General features: G+C 33.9%; 1 protein-coding gene across 5 annotated transcripts in view; it reads left to right on the forward strand.

The window, feature by feature from the left end:
- Positions 1-10,339: 10,339 nt before the first annotated feature.
- LOC18439057 (alpha-L-fucosidase 2) overlaps positions 10,340-17,996 on the forward strand; it is a 55,397-nt gene continuing 47,740 nt past the window's right edge. For 3 of the 5 annotated variants that reach the window (XR_016045742.1, XR_016045743.1, XM_006849236.4), the window contains exons 1-2: positions 10,340-10,787; positions 12,567-12,712. Coding sequence is in view for 2 of the 5 variants with exons in the window: in XM_006849236.4 (XP_006849299.1) it covers positions 10,535-10,787; positions 12,567-12,712 (399 nt within the window). In the remaining 3 variants the exon portion in view is untranslated. The remainder of the gene's footprint in view (positions 10,788-12,566; positions 12,713-17,996) is intronic. The other 2 variants (XR_016045744.1, XM_020670262.2) reach the window with 1 other exon arrangement.

The following is a 17,996-nucleotide window of genomic DNA, read 5'->3' on the forward strand; positions in this document are numbered from 1 at the left end:
AGGAAATTCCAGCAACATAACATAAAAGTTGTTTTTATGTGCCCAAGGGTGTATGATGTCTTATCACAAACTTTTACTAACAATTTAAATTTTATATTTTTCTGTTTAAAAATACATTTTTAAAAGTAAATCTTCATATTTAGCATACATAAATTACCATTAATAAATGTTTTACTTGATAGATCATACACTATACTCTTATGGATGCATTTTAGGCAATATGTTTTTGGACACGGTTAGTATGCAGCTGGCCTGCATATTGTAGAAATGTGGGCTTGCCAATAAATATATTTTTTAAATATAATTTGATCTTAATTTTTAGAGAATATATAACCTTTAACATGGAGATCATGAATATGAACAAATTAATAAAATTTGAAAACTAAAAATAATAATTATATTAACAAAATATTTGGACCATTAATTACAATTGTTTTTTGATAGACCACCTATTTGTATCCATCTTTAAGATGAATGCTTTATATCACTAGCCCGTATATTATAGAAATGTGATCCAGCCCGCATGAAACAATTGTTCTATACTTTTACATCTTCCATTTTTTACGTGTTGGGGGAGTGGTGTACAGTAACAAATGAACAACAAAAGTTAATTTTCATTTTTCCAAAATAGTCAATATCAATATTGAAAAAGACTATATTCTCCTTATCTTTAATAATATACAAGTTTAGTATTTTTTTTAATTTGGCATTCTATTATTATTATCAAATTTATTTATTATTAATGTTTATCTATACTACATTATTAATCCAGAGTTAAGAGATGGATACATGTCGCAAAAAATAAAATAAAAACTCTAATTCTATAGAAGTTATAAGAGACAATCCCACTTTAAAAGAAGAGAACGACAACAATCTCTTAGTGCTATTAAGAGAGAGATAGAGAGAGAGTATACATAAGGGAATAGAGAGAGAGTTTCAATATCATAAAGTTGGTATGTGGTAAAAAAGAGAAAGAGAGATAGAGTACTTGATCTCTTAAAATTAGTGTGTGGTAAGAGAGACAGAGGGATATATAAAAATAAAGGGGAAGAGGTGTTATGGAAGAGGGAGAGGGTGCGTGGTAGAGAGAGGAAGTTTTTTTTATTTACAATAAAATCAAGAGAGATACTTATCATATCTAGAGAGATAGAAACTCGAGAAACATTGTTGTCAAATTCGCTTCCCTTCGGCCGATTTTTCAAGCGAAACGCAGAAAAAAATACCTGATTCGTCTAAACTCAGATCTCTTTGGGTGCTTTGGCCAAATTCGGGTCGCTCAAAAATAACGCTTCGGCCAAAGAGAATGAAGGAAAAAATGACATTTTCTGTCTTTTTCTTTCTTGAGGGAAAAAATGATATTTCACTCCTCTCTCTCTTAAAAAGTTATAAGGTATCCCAAAAATTAAAACGCCCATTTTACAGTTTTACTTTTACAGCGCAGCAAAACGTGCACTCTTCCATCTCCACCTTGAAGCGTGGACTCTCCCATCTCCACCTTGAAGCTCTCCTCTGCCTGCAACAAATTACAATTACTCCCTCTCCTTAGTCCCTTGCATATCTCTCTTTCTTTTTAGTCCTGCGCGTATCTCTCTCCTATTAAGTCTCTGCTGCGTGAAACTATGCACTAATTTAAACCACTAACGATTTAAAAAACTGGTAGAGACTCGTCATCCCCACTAAATTATAAAAAAATAAAAAATAAAAACAAGAGGCTATACACTAATGTTGGGCTTTCCAAAGACCTAAACGGTTCCTTAATTTTTGGCTCTCCCAAAATTTTCGATGACTAAGAATTCTCTATCTCTTTCAACATTATGCCCTAATATTGGGCCTTAATTTTGGGTTTTCCACACTAATTTTGGGCACTCTCTAAGTTGTTTTTACATCATTGAGAAATACTATAAATTGATGTGCTTAATTTTAAAAAAAAAACTGTTTTTTTAATATTTAAAATTTATAAAAACATTTTTTAATTTAAAATTTTCCTCTAAATCAAGTCAAGCACCGAATTACTTCATTTTTCTAACCCAAATGTAGCAGACTCCGAAGCGAATATGACAACATTGAGATATGGAAAGAGAGAGAAAGATGTGTTATAGGAGAAAGAGAGAGAGAGTACCAGTGTTCACAAAAAGATAGAGTACCAGTGTTCACAAAATCGAACCGAAACGGTTAACCGAACATGGGGAGCGGTTTGAACCGAAACCGGATTAACCGGTTAAGTAGATTTTTTTCAAAAAAATAGGTAAAAAACTCTCAAAAAAATTTTAAAAAAATAGAGATACTTAGATTAAGTATATAATATCTTATTACATATATTTATCTTACAAAAAAAAATTTGAAACAACTTTTTATAAATTAATATTCGAATACTATAGTCCTATACATAAAAATATCTTAGGATATTTTTTGAAAATATTTTTGTCATGTAACATTTTCTTCCAAGGAATAACATATTTATCCCAAACTTTACATGAAAAATTTTCTTCTTCCTTTTTTAGAAAAATCGCTCAAATTAGGAATGAAAGTTTATGCATTTTGTTTGCAAATAACAAAAGTAGCTTGATGCTATTAAATCAAATAAAAATTTCAACTAATTAAGACAAAAAATAGAAAGGACTTCTTCCATATAGTGAGATAAAGCATAATTCATACTTCCATATAGTGAGATAAAGCATAATTCATACTTCCATATAGTGAGATAAAGCATAATTCATACAATACTTTTTCGATGAAGTTAAATAAGGCATACTTCACAAAAGGTACATCTCATGATATGCAGCAAAACAAAAAATCAATACACAACACATTGATATGTTCTATTGTTCTTATATGTATCTACCATATCCATATCAATGTATTATACATTGATTTTATCAAAAAATAAGAATAGTAGAACAAATAATTTGATCAAAAATAATTTTATTAAGCAAAATAGAAAAATACTTCCCATATTTATCATAAAACATAATTTTATTTAAAAAGCATAATTTTATCAAAAAAGTAATTTTACTAAGCAAAATGGAAAACCACTTCCCATATTCATCATGAAACATAATTTTATTAAAAAATCATAATTTTATCAAAAAAAAATAGTTTTGTTAAGCAAAATAGAAAAACAGTTCCCATATTCATCAAAAAATATAATTTTTTATTAAAAACATAATTTTGTTTGAAATATAATTTCATTAAGCAATATAGAAAAAAACTTCTCATATTAATAAAAAAACATAATTTTACTAAACAAAATGATTTTTTTTTTAGAAAAATCAATTTCTCAAATGAGGGATGATTTGAAATTAAGATCACCTTTGTAAAACTCTCTCTCTCTGTCTGAAATCAGGCCAATCGGGATTTGGCTGATCTTTTAAAGACTCTTTCCATAACATTTCAAAAACCTTGATAGAAAATGAAAAAAAAAATAAATAAATAAATAAAGAAAGAAAGAAAGAAAGGAAAAAGAGAAGAACCAAGCATATATTTAAACATGGAGCGGCATTGTCATGCACTTATAAAAAAGAAGAATCAATTTCATCAAAAAAATAATTTTATCAAAAGAATAATTTTATTAAGCAAAATAGAAAAACAATTCCCATATTCATCAAAAAACGTAATCTTATTAAAAATCATAATTATGTTAAAAATAATTTTATTAAGCAAAATAGAAAAACATTTCTCTATTTCATCAAAAAACATAATTTTCTTAAACAAAATATGTTTTTTAGAAAAATCGACTTTTCAAAAACCCAAAAAATGAAGCACCATTTCGAGCAAGAAACGACCCTCAAGGTTTGGATAATCGAACAAATGTACATACATACATTGTAAAGGCTTCGATCATCTTTCAAACACACCAAATATCCTAAAAAAATATTCAGTATTTTAAATTTAATTGAAGGAAAGGCGGAAATTTCAGATCTATGAAATTTTCATGATATGGTGCAACGAAAAAATTCATATAACAAAGAAAAAATTCATATAAAAAAATTTACTCAATCATAAATAAACATGCCAATTTTATTTGAGATATGAAGCCCCAATGATTGAAATCCACAACTGAATTTGATAAAAAGCAACCATTAAATGGACAAAAAATCTGCGTTTTTGGGTAGAACACAGGAGCAAGCAGCTTTTCGGGCAAAAATAAACCTTTGATTTTTTGTTTTCTAAATAAATTAAAATTTGAATCTAGTAAATACTTCAAATAGTAATCAAATTCCTCAAATTTCTTCAAGAACCATTAGGTAATGAGGAGATTATTGAAAGAATGGCGGAAATTTTCACAAAACCTTAAAAATCCGTCATTTCAATCCAAGAAACTCTATTTTTTTCAATGTTTAAATCCAAATTACTTGTTTTATATTCATTATATAGTGATTTAAACCATTAAAACAAGAAAAAAATAAAAAAATGGCCGCAAACCAAATAAAAAAGGTGACAATTTGGATTCATAGTTTTCCTGCTACATATAACGGTCTATATTTCAAAAAAAATGCCGTTATCTATCAATTACCATTATTTACTCTAAAACGTCATTATATTGACGAATCGGTTCGTTTAGCTGCAAACCGGCTGATTTTGAGAAAATACCACCAGTTCGACATCGAACCGGCTGGTTTTGGTACCGATTTTTTTTTGAGAGGGGCGTCTATTGAGTAATACCGCAAAACCGGCTAACCGAAATCAATATCTTGCTAGTACCGATTTAACCGGCCGGTTTTGTGAACATTGGTAGAGATGAAGGGAGCTCATATGGGGAAGATTGGGGGCACGAGAAAGATATCAAATTTTAGAAATTGCTGACATATAATATCTAGAATACATGCGAATCGAGAGATTTTAGGAGATGAGAGTAGAGACAAAGAGATTTTAAAAAGCTCTTACAAGAAGATATGGGAATGAGGGAGGAAGAGGAGAGGAGAGGAGAGGAGGGAGGGATCAATGAGATCATGAGAGAGGGGAATGACAAGGGCGTCATAAAGAGAGAGATAGAGGGCTTAGGAAGATGAGGAGAAAGGGGCGCAGGAGAGAGAGAAAGAGGTTGTAAGGGAAGCATAAGAGAGAGAGGTCGTCAATGAGGGCACGAGAGAGCTTTTCATTTTTGTTGAAATTAGGGTCAATTGTTTAGATTTAATTGTCGTGTTGGTCTTTTCTTTGAGTTTTCTCTCTAGAAAGAAATGTTTTTACATAGTTTAGTGTCTAGGCTTTTGATTATTTAGTTTGCTAGATGGAGTAATGCTCAATTTTGTTGGATAATTTGGTATTACTTAATATAGAAGTATTTTTTTATTTTATTTTTAATGTTATTAAATATAGATGCTCACAAAAGAAATAATTTTCTAGATTTTATTTTTATGTGATATAGATTTACCTAATATTTATATACAAGAATCTTTTTTATATATGAGTTTTTTTATTTTTTATTTTTTATTTTTTATTTTGCGTGATTCATGAATATTCATAAACAATATATGTTATTAAATTGATAGATCAATATATTTGTTCGATAGCAAGGTCAAAGAGAGAGATTTAGAGGAGTGTGTATGTGTTTTAGAGAGTAGTTTAAAAAAGGGATCGGTGTCTCGGATCGGGCACTCCAAAAACCCATTCGGATTGGTGAATCGGCGATCCGGATCGAGAATCCCAATCGGTCGGATTGGGAATCGATTGAATCGGTCAGATTAAGCTTTAAAAAAAATATTAAAATTCATTATAAATGTTGACTTTTAGGAATCCAATAAGAAATGAGGGTACTATATTATTAACTTGCATTTTTTCAACAATTTGTGAATATTGAGATGTTCTTCCCTGAATAAATTTATGTTAACCATTAAATTTACATCACACACAAAAAAAATCATAGAATTATCATGGATAATATATATAATCATACATGGATTACAATAAAGAGTAGACTAAATCGATGAAAAAATGACCACTAAAAGCTCGAATTGGCAGAAAATCTAATCCGCTAAAAAAACCCAAATTATTACAACCTAACTATATTACAAAATTATTACAACTTGACTAACTATAATATTATATACTGAAATTAAAATTGTTGGTTTACATTTTATAATTATTTTATTATACAAATAATTACAAATTCAAAATATTTTATATTATCATTAATTTAAAATGTATTATTGACAACTGTAAGAAAAATAGTACATCACATGATTTATAGTGCAAAAATTAATAAATAAAATAAAATATTTGGTTATCAATATAGAAATTATTAGAATGCATACCAATTTTTGAAACTTTAATTTTTCAAAAATTTAATTTTTTGGGTTTCTAAAATACATTTAGTGATAGAGATTGTTAGTAGAAAGAGAGAGATTTCAAATAGAATAAAATTTTTATTTTTTATTTTCTTTTACGACATTATTTTCTGCTTTCTTTTTTTTTTGCAACAAAAATTTGTGGGTTTCTAGAATAAATTTAGTGATAGAGATTGTTAGTAGAAATAGAGAGATTTTCTAGAATAAATTTAGTGATAGAGATTCTCAGTAGAAAGATAGAGATATCAAATAGAATAAACTTTTTATTTTTTATTTTCTTTTACGACATTATTTTCTGCCTTTTTTCTTTTTTTACAAAAAAAATAAAGTAGATAGCCCCCAGGCAAGGTTTTGACTTTGAGATGTCCAAGGAGAAAGTAGAAGTGATAACCATCAACACCACATCACAACATATAACATTATGTTCTATATTAATAGTATATAATTAATTTCTGTCTTAATTTAATGCACGCACAATGTTTGTGGAAATTATCTCACATCCAAGGAAAGTATTACATTTTCCTCTATAAATAACTATATAATAACGAACTAGGTGCACGTGTGAGAGTGCGTGGGCAGCCCAATGTTTGAGAGGAGGTGTCACGCGTTGCCGCGATGCTGCAGGTATGAGCATCGTGGCTACGAGGTTGTGCCACTTCCGGTTCTCTCTAGACACGAGCGATTCCGTGCATTTTGCTGGAACCGGCACGGGGGTGCCGATTCCCAAGTTGAATCGGACCTTGTTCGAGCCAATTTTTGACAATTTTTCAAAATGGGCGGCTCCGTGTTTTTGCTAGAACCGACACCCCCATTCCCGAGTTTGCTGGAACCAGCACGGGGGTGTCGATTCCCAAGTCGAACGGGGTAAGTCCGGTTCGACTCGCCGATTTTTTACAACGAGCGGTTCTGTGTGTTTTGCTGGAACCGGCACGGGGGTGCCAATTCCCGAGTCGAACCGAGTGAGTCCATATCGACTCGCCGACTTTTCAAACATTGGTATATACACATGAAATCCTCAAAGGATCCATTAAAACACAATTGGTAAACCCGTAATAAAATAGTAAAAGTAACAAAGCTAAATATTATAAAATAACAATATAATAATATTATGTTAATTATAATAATTTTAATATTTGAGTCATCGTTTATTTCATATATATATATATATATATATATATATATATATATATATATATATATATATATATATATATATATATATATATATATATATATATATATGGAAAAGTTTATATAGAATCGAGGCTCTGAAAGATCAAATTAGAACCCACCTAAAAAATTTCATTAGAAGAGGTTGCTTTGATACCCAAATCTCCTCAACTTGATCATCTCGATATCAAGATGCATGGACATGAGAAAAAAAAATGAATTTTAAGTTTTGGAAATAGTGCATATTATAACCCATTTTTTTACTGTCAATTTTCAAGATTTGATAGATCTACTCGATCGACACTATTTTTTAAGCTTTAAATTTTATAATTACAAATGAAAATATATTTTAAGATACGAAAATTTTTAGTATTGAAACCATATTTCTCGACACTATATATATATATATATATATATGGAAGGTTAGGAAATAGCCACAATGAAAGCACACGAGCTCTGCAACTTCTTCCCCAATGCGAAGCTTTAAGCTAGCCTCTTGAGAGAACCAGTTCTCTTGGTAAACGTCTATACCAGGGTTGGGTAGAGAGAAATAGGGAGGCGAGGGTTGGGTAGAGAGAGAGGATAGGGCTACCAGGTCTGCTTTCTCTTTATTAGAGGTCGGCTTTTTTTAGTAGAGGACGCGTGCCAAATGGATTACGCGTCAGACGCGTAAGAGATTTTTTTTTAGCCCTCTTTATGGGATGCATGATTTTTTTGTGAAATGGCTTATAATTTATTTCCATTTCCTCAAGAAATTTCTAGCAATCGATTTTTATTTTTTTATTATTAAAGTGTATATAGATCTTATGTTTTTTTTCTCAAAAACAAACTTTATGCAAAAATATCCCTAAGAGAAAAGTTGATTTTTTAGATGGAAATGAGTACACAAAAATCATTTTGGTCAGATTTGACATTGGCTTTTGGACCCATAGCACATTGTCGGAGTGCACCATCCCATCGCCAGACCGCCTTTTATAAAGTGCCGGACCGCTCTAAGACAACTACAGTTCCGAAAATGAGTACTACCGGACCACCTTTTGCTCAGTATCGGAGCCCTCCCTTTACATAGTGTCAGAGCCGTAGAATCCAATAACATCTACTGTTGGACCGCATTTTGCAGCTACCGAACCACCCTTTTCAACTACTGGACCGCAATTTGTAGAGGTAAGAAAGGACAAGTTAGATAACTTTTTTTTATTTTTTTTGACTAGGGGTCATAGAAAATGTATTTTGACAAAAAAAAAAGTTAAGTTGACTGTAAATTACATAGAAAATATAGTATTGGGATTTTTTTTAATTTTCTCTAAAATCTTTATTGGGTTTAAGGGGTTGTACGTAAAAAGAAGTTTTAGGTTTTGAAATTTATTGGTTTATTGAGACATCTTACACTAATTTGCAATTTAGAGATTTTTTCTCAATTTAAAAAGATGAGGATCTTTGGTCGTTGGCTCAAAAGCGTACGCATTAAAAGTGGCGGGCCTCCCGCACAATAATAGACGCTCACGGATTCCCCTTGGACCCCCAACTCCCAACATGAGACTTTACCTTTTTTTTACCAAAATTCAGTGCGTTACATTCATTGCTCATTCTCTCGTCCTCCAATTATTCCATAATTTCTGCCCGCAAATATGGACATGAGTTTTTTATGTTTTTATATGTTGAAAAACTTGGATCGGTCTAGTCAATAGGCTATTTTTAAAGAAAAAGTTTATATAGAGCCGGGGCTTTAAACAATCAAATTAGAATGCATCTCAAAAATTTTAGTCAAAGAGATTGTTTCGAGGTTCAAATATCTTCAAATTGATAATATGGACATCAATATGTATAGCCACAAGAAAAAAAATGGATTTCAATTTTTGGAAATAATACATCTTATAATGTATTTTTGAACTGTCAATTTTCAAGAGTTTTCATAATTCAGCTAGATCTACACTATTTTTGAAGCTTTAAATTTTATATTATTAAAAATAAAAACATATTTAAAGGCTATCACAAATATTTCCAGTATTAAAACCACATTTCTTGACTATTTTTGAAGGTGTGCCCTACTTTGATTGTTTAGAACTTTGATTATGTACAAACCACGCTCATCTTTAAAATCAATTTGTATATAAGAAAATTTGTCAAAAAAATTAAAAAACAAATAAAAAGGTGGGAACCAAGATTATCCAGTTCTATGAGAGAACCCAAATTTGCCTAATTCTATAAAGAACCGGCCCATTCTCAATTCCAACTAAAAACCAATCTGGTTTTCAATCTAGATCTAACAATTCCAATCTAATTCCCTGCTTTTCCAAATCGCCAAAGGTTTAAAAAAACATATCATTTACCTGGATTGTCGACCCAAAAAATTGTGTCGGATTGGTGGATACAACTTAGTATATAAATGCACAGCTAGGTATAAGAAAGGTGACAAACATAAACTTTCCCTGAAGTCATTCCATGCCGAGGTGATGACTTTTAGCTTTTCCTTAACCCATCTCATGTCGAGGTAACGCTCATGCTTGCGTTAGATAGGTAGCTAATGTAAAAATTTACCAAAACTTATCATGAATCGTGTTAAACTATTATACGCAGCCAAATCTCGATATATTATGATAACCCAATATGGATAAGCTCAAACTGGTTGGTTCCGAAGGTACATGTCTGGATCCTTATATATTATGAGATCCAAACGATTTGGATCTAGATGAAACAATTTAGATCCGAATATTTTTTAAACGGATTTTAAAATCACTAAACTCACGTCCGAGTAAGTCACACCCGCATTCAGAGCGTCTTTCGAACGGTGACCCTAGGTTTTTGTCTGCCTGCGCACGGAATCTTCCAATTGCGGAAAAGGTTGAAGCGTCAAGGTAAAAGCCTGGAGACTCGTAATAATCACTCTCTGCAAGTCTCTGTCGGTGCCGAAAATCATGGCAGTAACCGCTTCAGAAGGGCATTGCCACTCCTCTTCGTCTCTCACTCTTCTTCCTCTTATTATTACTCCTTCCTTCCTCTTGAGGGAGAAGAGCTTCAAGACCTCTCTCTTACCCAACAAAAGGTAAAAAGAGAAGGTTGGATTATTGTTTTCTGGGGTCATGGGGTCCGAGGATAAGAAGAAGGAGAATGTTGTTACAGGGCAATGTGAGGAGGAAGAATGGGAGATGGTTTCTCCGCCTTTGGAGATGCCTCTACGATGGCGTTCGGATCAGAACGATGAGCCTAGTGAGCCGTTGAAGGTTCAGTTTCCTGGACCTGCGAAGCACTGGACTGATGCTATGCCTATTGGTAATGGCCGCCTTGGAGCCATGGTATGGGGAGGTGTTCAATCAGAGACTCTGCAACTTAATGGTGGCTATTCGATTCTTCAGCTCATTCAAGCTTTGTTTGTGTTTCTTACCTTCCTTTTCGATGATGTTTTTGTATTGGTTGTTCTTTTCATGGGATGCATTCTCTTGTTTTGAATTAAACTGTGCATTTGGCTTGGTTGGGAAGCAGAACTATGCTTTTTGTGTTTTGAATTTTACAGTGTATGCTTTGAATTTTTTAATGATTGTAGTGAATGACTATGTTACAGTGATTACTATTTGCATGAATACAACCCGAATTTGCATGGTAGGTGTTTTGGCTTTTGTGGTGGTTGTTGGCAAGTCTTCAGACGAGCAATGACATCAGTAGCATGGTTGTATTGAATGTTAATTAAGCAACCATTATTGGGAGGAAATGAACATGAAATGCAGGTTACTGGGGACGATGAAAATTCTCATTGGTAATGGAAGTTTTGGACATGGATCTTCTGATTGACCTTTCCAATGCTGGTCATATTCTTGCATAATAAATAAAAAAATAAAAAAAAAATAAAACAATGAGGGAGCCAATGATTGACACCATTGTGAATTATGATTCCAACTGGTGACACCTTCTCTCTTGGTCCAGATGGGAGTAAGATGGTAGGGGATTCCTTCAACCTGGTTAGTTGGGCATGATCAGAATCCCCCTTGCTTTAGATGCTTGCCGACATTATGGAAAATGTAATGGAGCTTAATTGAGGTTGCCTCGGTTCTTTTCCACTATTTCTTAGGGAGTTCACTACTGAAACAGATTCTTTGGCGCATGTGCAGGTGGGGAAGCATTCCCTTTTGATGGGCATCCTTATTCTCATCTGTGATTACCTTAGGCTAGTTCATTTCCTCTTTCTTTCCTTTTCTTCTTTTTCTTGCTCTTCACGTTAGGTATCAATCTATGTCTGAATGCAACTTAGTGTATAGACCATTTGAATCATCAATAATACTGTATTGATAGGCAGTGCCCTGAATCTTGTGAAATTTAATAATCTTAGAGAATTTGTGATTTGTTTGTCGCAATCAACAAGGAAATACAAGAGACATAAAATTTTATGATGGATTTGGAAGAGATGATATTTGAACGGAGAGACACTGCTTGGCCTAAAGGTTTCCATGAAAGGATGGGACCACAAAGAAGTTGGAAGTATATTGAGGCCAGTGAATTTTTTCCTTTGACGTGTAAAGAGTTTGGAGAATCATTTGAAATAGGAATCACAAAATATACTTTCTCACAATTCAGAGTATCTGAGATAGAAAGTTTATTTTATTATGATTCGTTACAAATGGTATATATATGTATGTATACAGTACAATTTCCAGTGAGGGTAAAATTAAAGAAAAGGATGAGATTAATAATTTTAGGGTTAATAAAGAAATATAACGTGTTTGTGTCACACTACAATATATACTTTATATTTTCTCTGTCAGAACTATTAGATTATCACAATTGGATGATAGCTGTAGATTGCGGCCTTTTGGGTTAAAAATGCAAGAAATACTACTGTGTATCTGGAAATGTGCTTTTGGGAACTTATTCACACCAGCAACATCAATTCTGATCTCTGAATATTATGTTAATTCGAAGGACTTCTAATTCTTCCTATTGCCCAATCACTTTTTTTCTCTTAAATCATCAGTATTGTGACTTCTACTTTTTAGCTGCTTAAAATTTTCACTTTAATAAAAGGAAACTTTGGATAGGCTTTATGTTTGACATTCCTACCTTTTATACATTCTCTTGTACAAGTCAACCTCATGGAGTTTATTTGTAAATTGATTGGTGCAGAAGACACTCTTTGGACTGGGGTTCCTGGTGATTATACTGATTCACAGGCGCCCAATGTTCTTTCCCAGGTCCGGGAGCTTGTTGACAAGGGTCAATATCCTGAAGCAACGAAGGCAGCCTTTGGATTGGCTGATCATCCGTCAGATGTATGTCCTTATAAATCTTCTGTGTATTGTCTAGGCAGGAGAGTGATATGCATCTTCTTCATGTAGTACATTTCTTAACTGGCAAGTTGACAGGCTATTTGCATTCAGATAATTGCTTGTGTTTATCTATATTGTTAGATTGAACTACAGTGTAGAAAAAACGGTATTGTTTACTCAATATGGATATTGCTCTCCTATAAACTCAAATGTTTGCTTGCTAGGTTCCCTGAAATTAGCGCTATATCTTCACCTCTATGAAGTCATTTGGTTTTGTTTATTTCTGCAAAAGAAAGGCATTGTCCTAGTGTGAAGGAAGTCGATATATTATGTTAAATATCAGGGTCTTTTGGTATCCTTACGGAAGTGATAATTTACTTAAAGAGAAGGCATCACATTTGTGCTACTTCCAATGCACAACGTATTTTCTTTCATGCCCTGAAATCATAGAGTAAACTTTTGCCAACTCCTGTAGAAGTCAGGATATTCTGACACTTTGAAATAGAACTCAAAGATATTCTAAAGCTTTAAAAATACATATTAACTCCATGAAGGTTGTGTACCTGGACATTGGGGCTTATGTTGTCACTCTTGGATGTGAACTAGTTTTTCATTTGTAGAAATCTTGAATTGCATGTTCATCGTAAAAGTTGGGTCTTATTTTGAGCTTCTTTATTTCAAGACTATTTTCCATCATTTACTAAAAAATTGAGAGCCATTAACTGGGTAAAATCATTAAGATAGCAGTAATGAGGGGGTCATTGGTAGAAATATTTATGTATGTTATATATCCCCCCCCCAAAAACATGCCTATGATGTAATGTCAGAACAATATGGGGAGGCTGGAACCAAATGTCCAACTATCCGAGGGAGATGAACCGACACCCTAACATTTCAGCACCCAATAATAATGTGCATGAACCAGATTTATGATTGTTTTGGTGGTTTTCAAATCACGCTGGGGCTAAAAAGGACTTCAGAAGAGCTCAAAGAGTCTACCCACAGTCAAGAATGAAAGGGGCTCAAAATCATCAAGAACAGATCCAAGTCCCTGAAATACGCTTATTATAGTTATACTTGTGTAATAGAGATGAAAATCATAGCTGGCATAACAAATTTGGCATACGTATTGAATCCAAACCCGATTCAGCCTCTGTCTCTAACCGTGGTCAAGTGTGAAGAAGTCTATAATTAATATTCTCAAGTGTTAAGCTTTGGAGATGATTTGAATTGATCCCATTGTGGGTCAAATAGATCTCAAGATCAAGATATGCTGAAAGGAATGACGCGTATTGTCATTTCTAGCTGAAACTTCTCGGGGTGGCAAAAATGAACTATCATCTTAAAAGGAATAAGCTTTGGAGATGATTTAAATTGATCCAATGAGGGTCAAAGAGAAAGATACTTAAAGAAATGATATATACAGTCATTTCAAGCTGAAAATACTAAAGGTGGCCAAAGTTCGCAGGTGGCTTCTATGCAGTCTTGTGTGTCAATTTTCAAAGCAATAAGCATGGAAATTAATCGAACTATGATCCCAATGTTCAACCCTACTCTGAAATGCAAATTGGTGGTAAATGCAACTTGTTTGATTTATACATCCTGCTGCTTACTGGCAATCAATATTAATACCATCATGTATACTAAATATGAGGTCTGTTTTTTATAAGATCAAACTCAATTATGCACAGCTATAATTGCTTGCATACAAGATTTGCTATGGCGATATCGGCCTTCATGACAATACTTTTGAGCAAAAAGCTCATAAATATGCCTATTGGAGAATAAAGCTTATGAACATGCATTGAAAACAAACATTGACTCTGCCCCTATCCTTCGTCAAAAATAGCAAGAGTAATTTTGCTATAAAACACCAAGTATTTCCTAAAGGACCTTTGTGAGATTTGCATACACTTTTAACAAGTGTCAGCATGATATTAATTGAATTAATCGTGGGTGATTGGGCTTTAAGCTAACTCACCCATAATTGCTCTCAATTGTTGTTACTTCTATGAATTTGTGTTCTATACACGAAAGAAAATTTTCAAACATAAGGATATTAAGAGAGAGCAAGAAAAGAAGAGGTCCAAAGGGTCTTGTTCTATACATATATATATATATATCCAGTTGGGTATATATATATATATTTCAAATTTTAGATTGTGAAACTATTATGTAACACTTAGACAAAAATCTGACCCATGGTATCTATGCTTTTTTTAAAATTTCATCAAAATATGTAACATATTTGTCATTTTTCTAGCAAAAAAACACATCTTTAATTTTAAAATTTTGAATATTATTTTTAATTCATTGGCCAGTTCAATATGACCGAATTGATCGAATCGGTCTGAGTCAACCAGTCAACCACCAGTGAATGACCAATTTGGATAAGAGACTTGATCCAATATTTAGACCTTTAGAATGATTATAAGTTTTTAAAATTTACATACGAACACAAAAATTAATAGGTAAACACCGAAATCTCCATTATTCACAAAAATTAAGCGGAGGGTCGGGCTTGAATTTTTTTATATTTTCAAGTTTGCCCCTTAGTCCATCGTTACCCACATCGATCCGGGTTTATTATAATTTTTTTAATTTTTTTTTTTCAAATGGTAGGGTTATGACCTAAGTTTTATGTCATTTATGGAGCGATCCGCTGTCCTTATTGACTGCTCTAAAGTTTAGACCAGTCTGGTGTCACAAATATTGGACCGTTAAATTTTTTGTTCTTGAACCTGTCCAATAATTAGAGCATCAAATGGCCCCAAATTGCCCTAAAACACATGACACAACCTTATTGTTCGAGAAAGAAAGTACACCGATCCGAGATACCATCGAACCTAGGGGTAGACTTGGAAAAAAAAATTCAGGATTACCAACCCTTTGCATAATTTTAGAAAAAAACTGGATAGTTCAACAGTTTTCTATTAGTTTTTGCATCCATACATTAATTTACCTATAATATTTTCATATTTTTTAGGTTAATAATTATAATAATTTTGTTCACAAAGTGATCACCGGAATATGGGCTCCTGAAAGCGTAGAGTACAAGGAGTGTGCCCGAGGAGGGAGGGAAAGCATACAAAAAGAGCAAAACCACTTTTTCAGGTAAAATAAATGAAAGAGGGAGATGAATTCATAGCTCCCCTTACTCCATAGGGAAGAAGAGAGAAGTTTCAAGCATTTGAAGAGAGAGAGATGGAAGGGAGAATGAGACAGAGAGAAAGAAAGGTTGATGAAAGAGAGAATGAATTAGAGAGAGATAATAATCAAATGGATTTACTCAGTTCCTCTCTTGAGAAGGATAGGCCTGTTCGCTCTCCGTATTTCAGAAGCTGAATAGACATCTGTGTGAAGGGGAAGATTGCAAATTGAATGTGGAAAAGAGGGTTTCTTATGAGCTGAAGGAAAAAGGTTTTGAGAAGATCAAAAGTTAGGGAAGAGGTGAAGGTTGCTAGGTTTCCTCTAAAGAGAAGGAAGAGAGATACAATGAAGATTAAATAGAGAAAAAAGAGTGAAAAAGGGAGTGATGTGAGAGAAAGGAATGATGGGGTGTTACTGCCAGCAATGCCAAAATGTTACATAGTGAAGAAGAATGAGGTTGCAGATTCTCGTAATGGTTTTTTTTTTTTTGAGTAAAGTTAACTTTTGTATCGCTTTGGAGTGTTGGAGAACAGAAGAGGGATCTGAGAGTACCCACAAGTTAGATCTCTCGATCAAAAAATATGTCAAAGACCCTATACAAAAAATAGGGGCTTATAGACTTGCCCGGTTACAATAGGTATGCTAAGGTGTTACAAAAAATTGGGGCCTATAGACTTGCCAGATTACAAGAAATGTACCAAGGTGTAACTAAGCTTCGGTGCACCCACTGTTGTTCAGAGTAAAAAAGGAGATGGACAGGGTGAGGTCTTATGTTTGGGCCCTAGCTCCATCTTTCGTCAGAAGATCGGCGAACTCGTTGGACGTCATCTAGATATGCTTCTATGAGATGACCATATCCCTGCAAATGTAAGCAATCTCATAAAAAATCGAAGATAGGTACCATGGAGGTGTTGAAGTTCCGACTGCTCAGGAAATGAAATTTTGGGCATCTCCTTCCACTCAGAGGTTTCCTCTCAGGCACCCAAGTATTGACCAGTCAACATGGTCATATGCTTTCTCCCAGTCTATCTTGAAAATAAGACCCAGTTTCTTAGAAATGTGCCTAGAGTTTAGGCACTCATGTGCCACTAAAGCCCCATCTAGGATTTGCCTATCTTTGATGAAGTCTGACTGTGATGGTGAGATGATAAGGGGAAGGACTTGTTTTAACCTTGAGGCTAGAACTTTGTATGAGGAGTTGAGCAGGCTGATTGGACGAAAGTCCTTTAGTTCCTCAGGCCCTTCGATCTTTGGAACTAAAGCGATGAAGGTGGCATTGATGGCTTTGTGAAGGATTCCCCGTTTGAAGAATTCTTCAAACAAAATCTTGAAATCTGGTCGAAAGGTTTTCCAAAAGATTTTGAAAGGGGCAATGGGGAACCCGTCAGGGCCGGGGGCTTTGTCTTTGGCTAGGTCTTCAATAGCCTTAGAAATTTCATCTTCAGAGAAAGGGCACTCTAGCTAAAGTGCCGAGTGGTCTGGAAGAGTTAAGAAATCGAGATTGGTCATCCTTGGTCTGGGACCGAAAGGGGGCAGTGTAGAGAGTCTGAAAGAAACCAAGGATGGCCGACTCGATTTCCTCAGGCTGATCCAGATTTCGATTGTCCACCTTGATAGTGGAGATAGTATTGTCTCTTCTGTGACAATTAGCTAGCCGTTGGAAGAAACCCGTATTCTAGTCCCCTGCTTTTAACCAGTTTACTCTGGACCTCTAGAACCAATACAATTCTTCTTTTTTTAGAATGGAGAAATATTCCAACTTGGTTTGGGTTCTAAGGTTTGATTCAATGGCTATCAGAGGTTTGGACTCCTCTGTTCGGTCTAGGTCTTGGATGGAGTTTAGTAGAGAGGACTTGGTTTGGGAGTAGTTTCACGGGATGGACTTACTCCAGGTTTTGAGAGAGAGGCTTTGAGAAGGTTGATTTTGGTTTGGAGCCTATAACCTGCTCTACTCGAAACCAGGGTGAAAAAGGATTTCCACTAAGTTGGAATCAGAGTGGAGAGCGAGTCCTCTTCAAGCCAGGCTAATTCAAATCTAAAAAGCTTCGTTCCTCTCCTGACATTTTGAGTGTCCAGGAGAATGGGGCAGGGGTCTGAGGCGGGTTTAGGAGGGCCAAAGCGTGAGTGCTCGAAACGT

Source organism: Amborella trichopoda, chromosome 12 (assembly GCF_054954075.1).
Source record: "Amborella trichopoda isolate Santa Cruz 75 chromosome 12, AtrichopodaSantaCruz75HAP2 v2.0, whole genome shotgun sequence".
In the NCBI taxonomy this organism is placed as follows: Eukaryota; Viridiplantae; Streptophyta; class Magnoliopsida; order Amborellales; family Amborellaceae; genus Amborella; species Amborella trichopoda.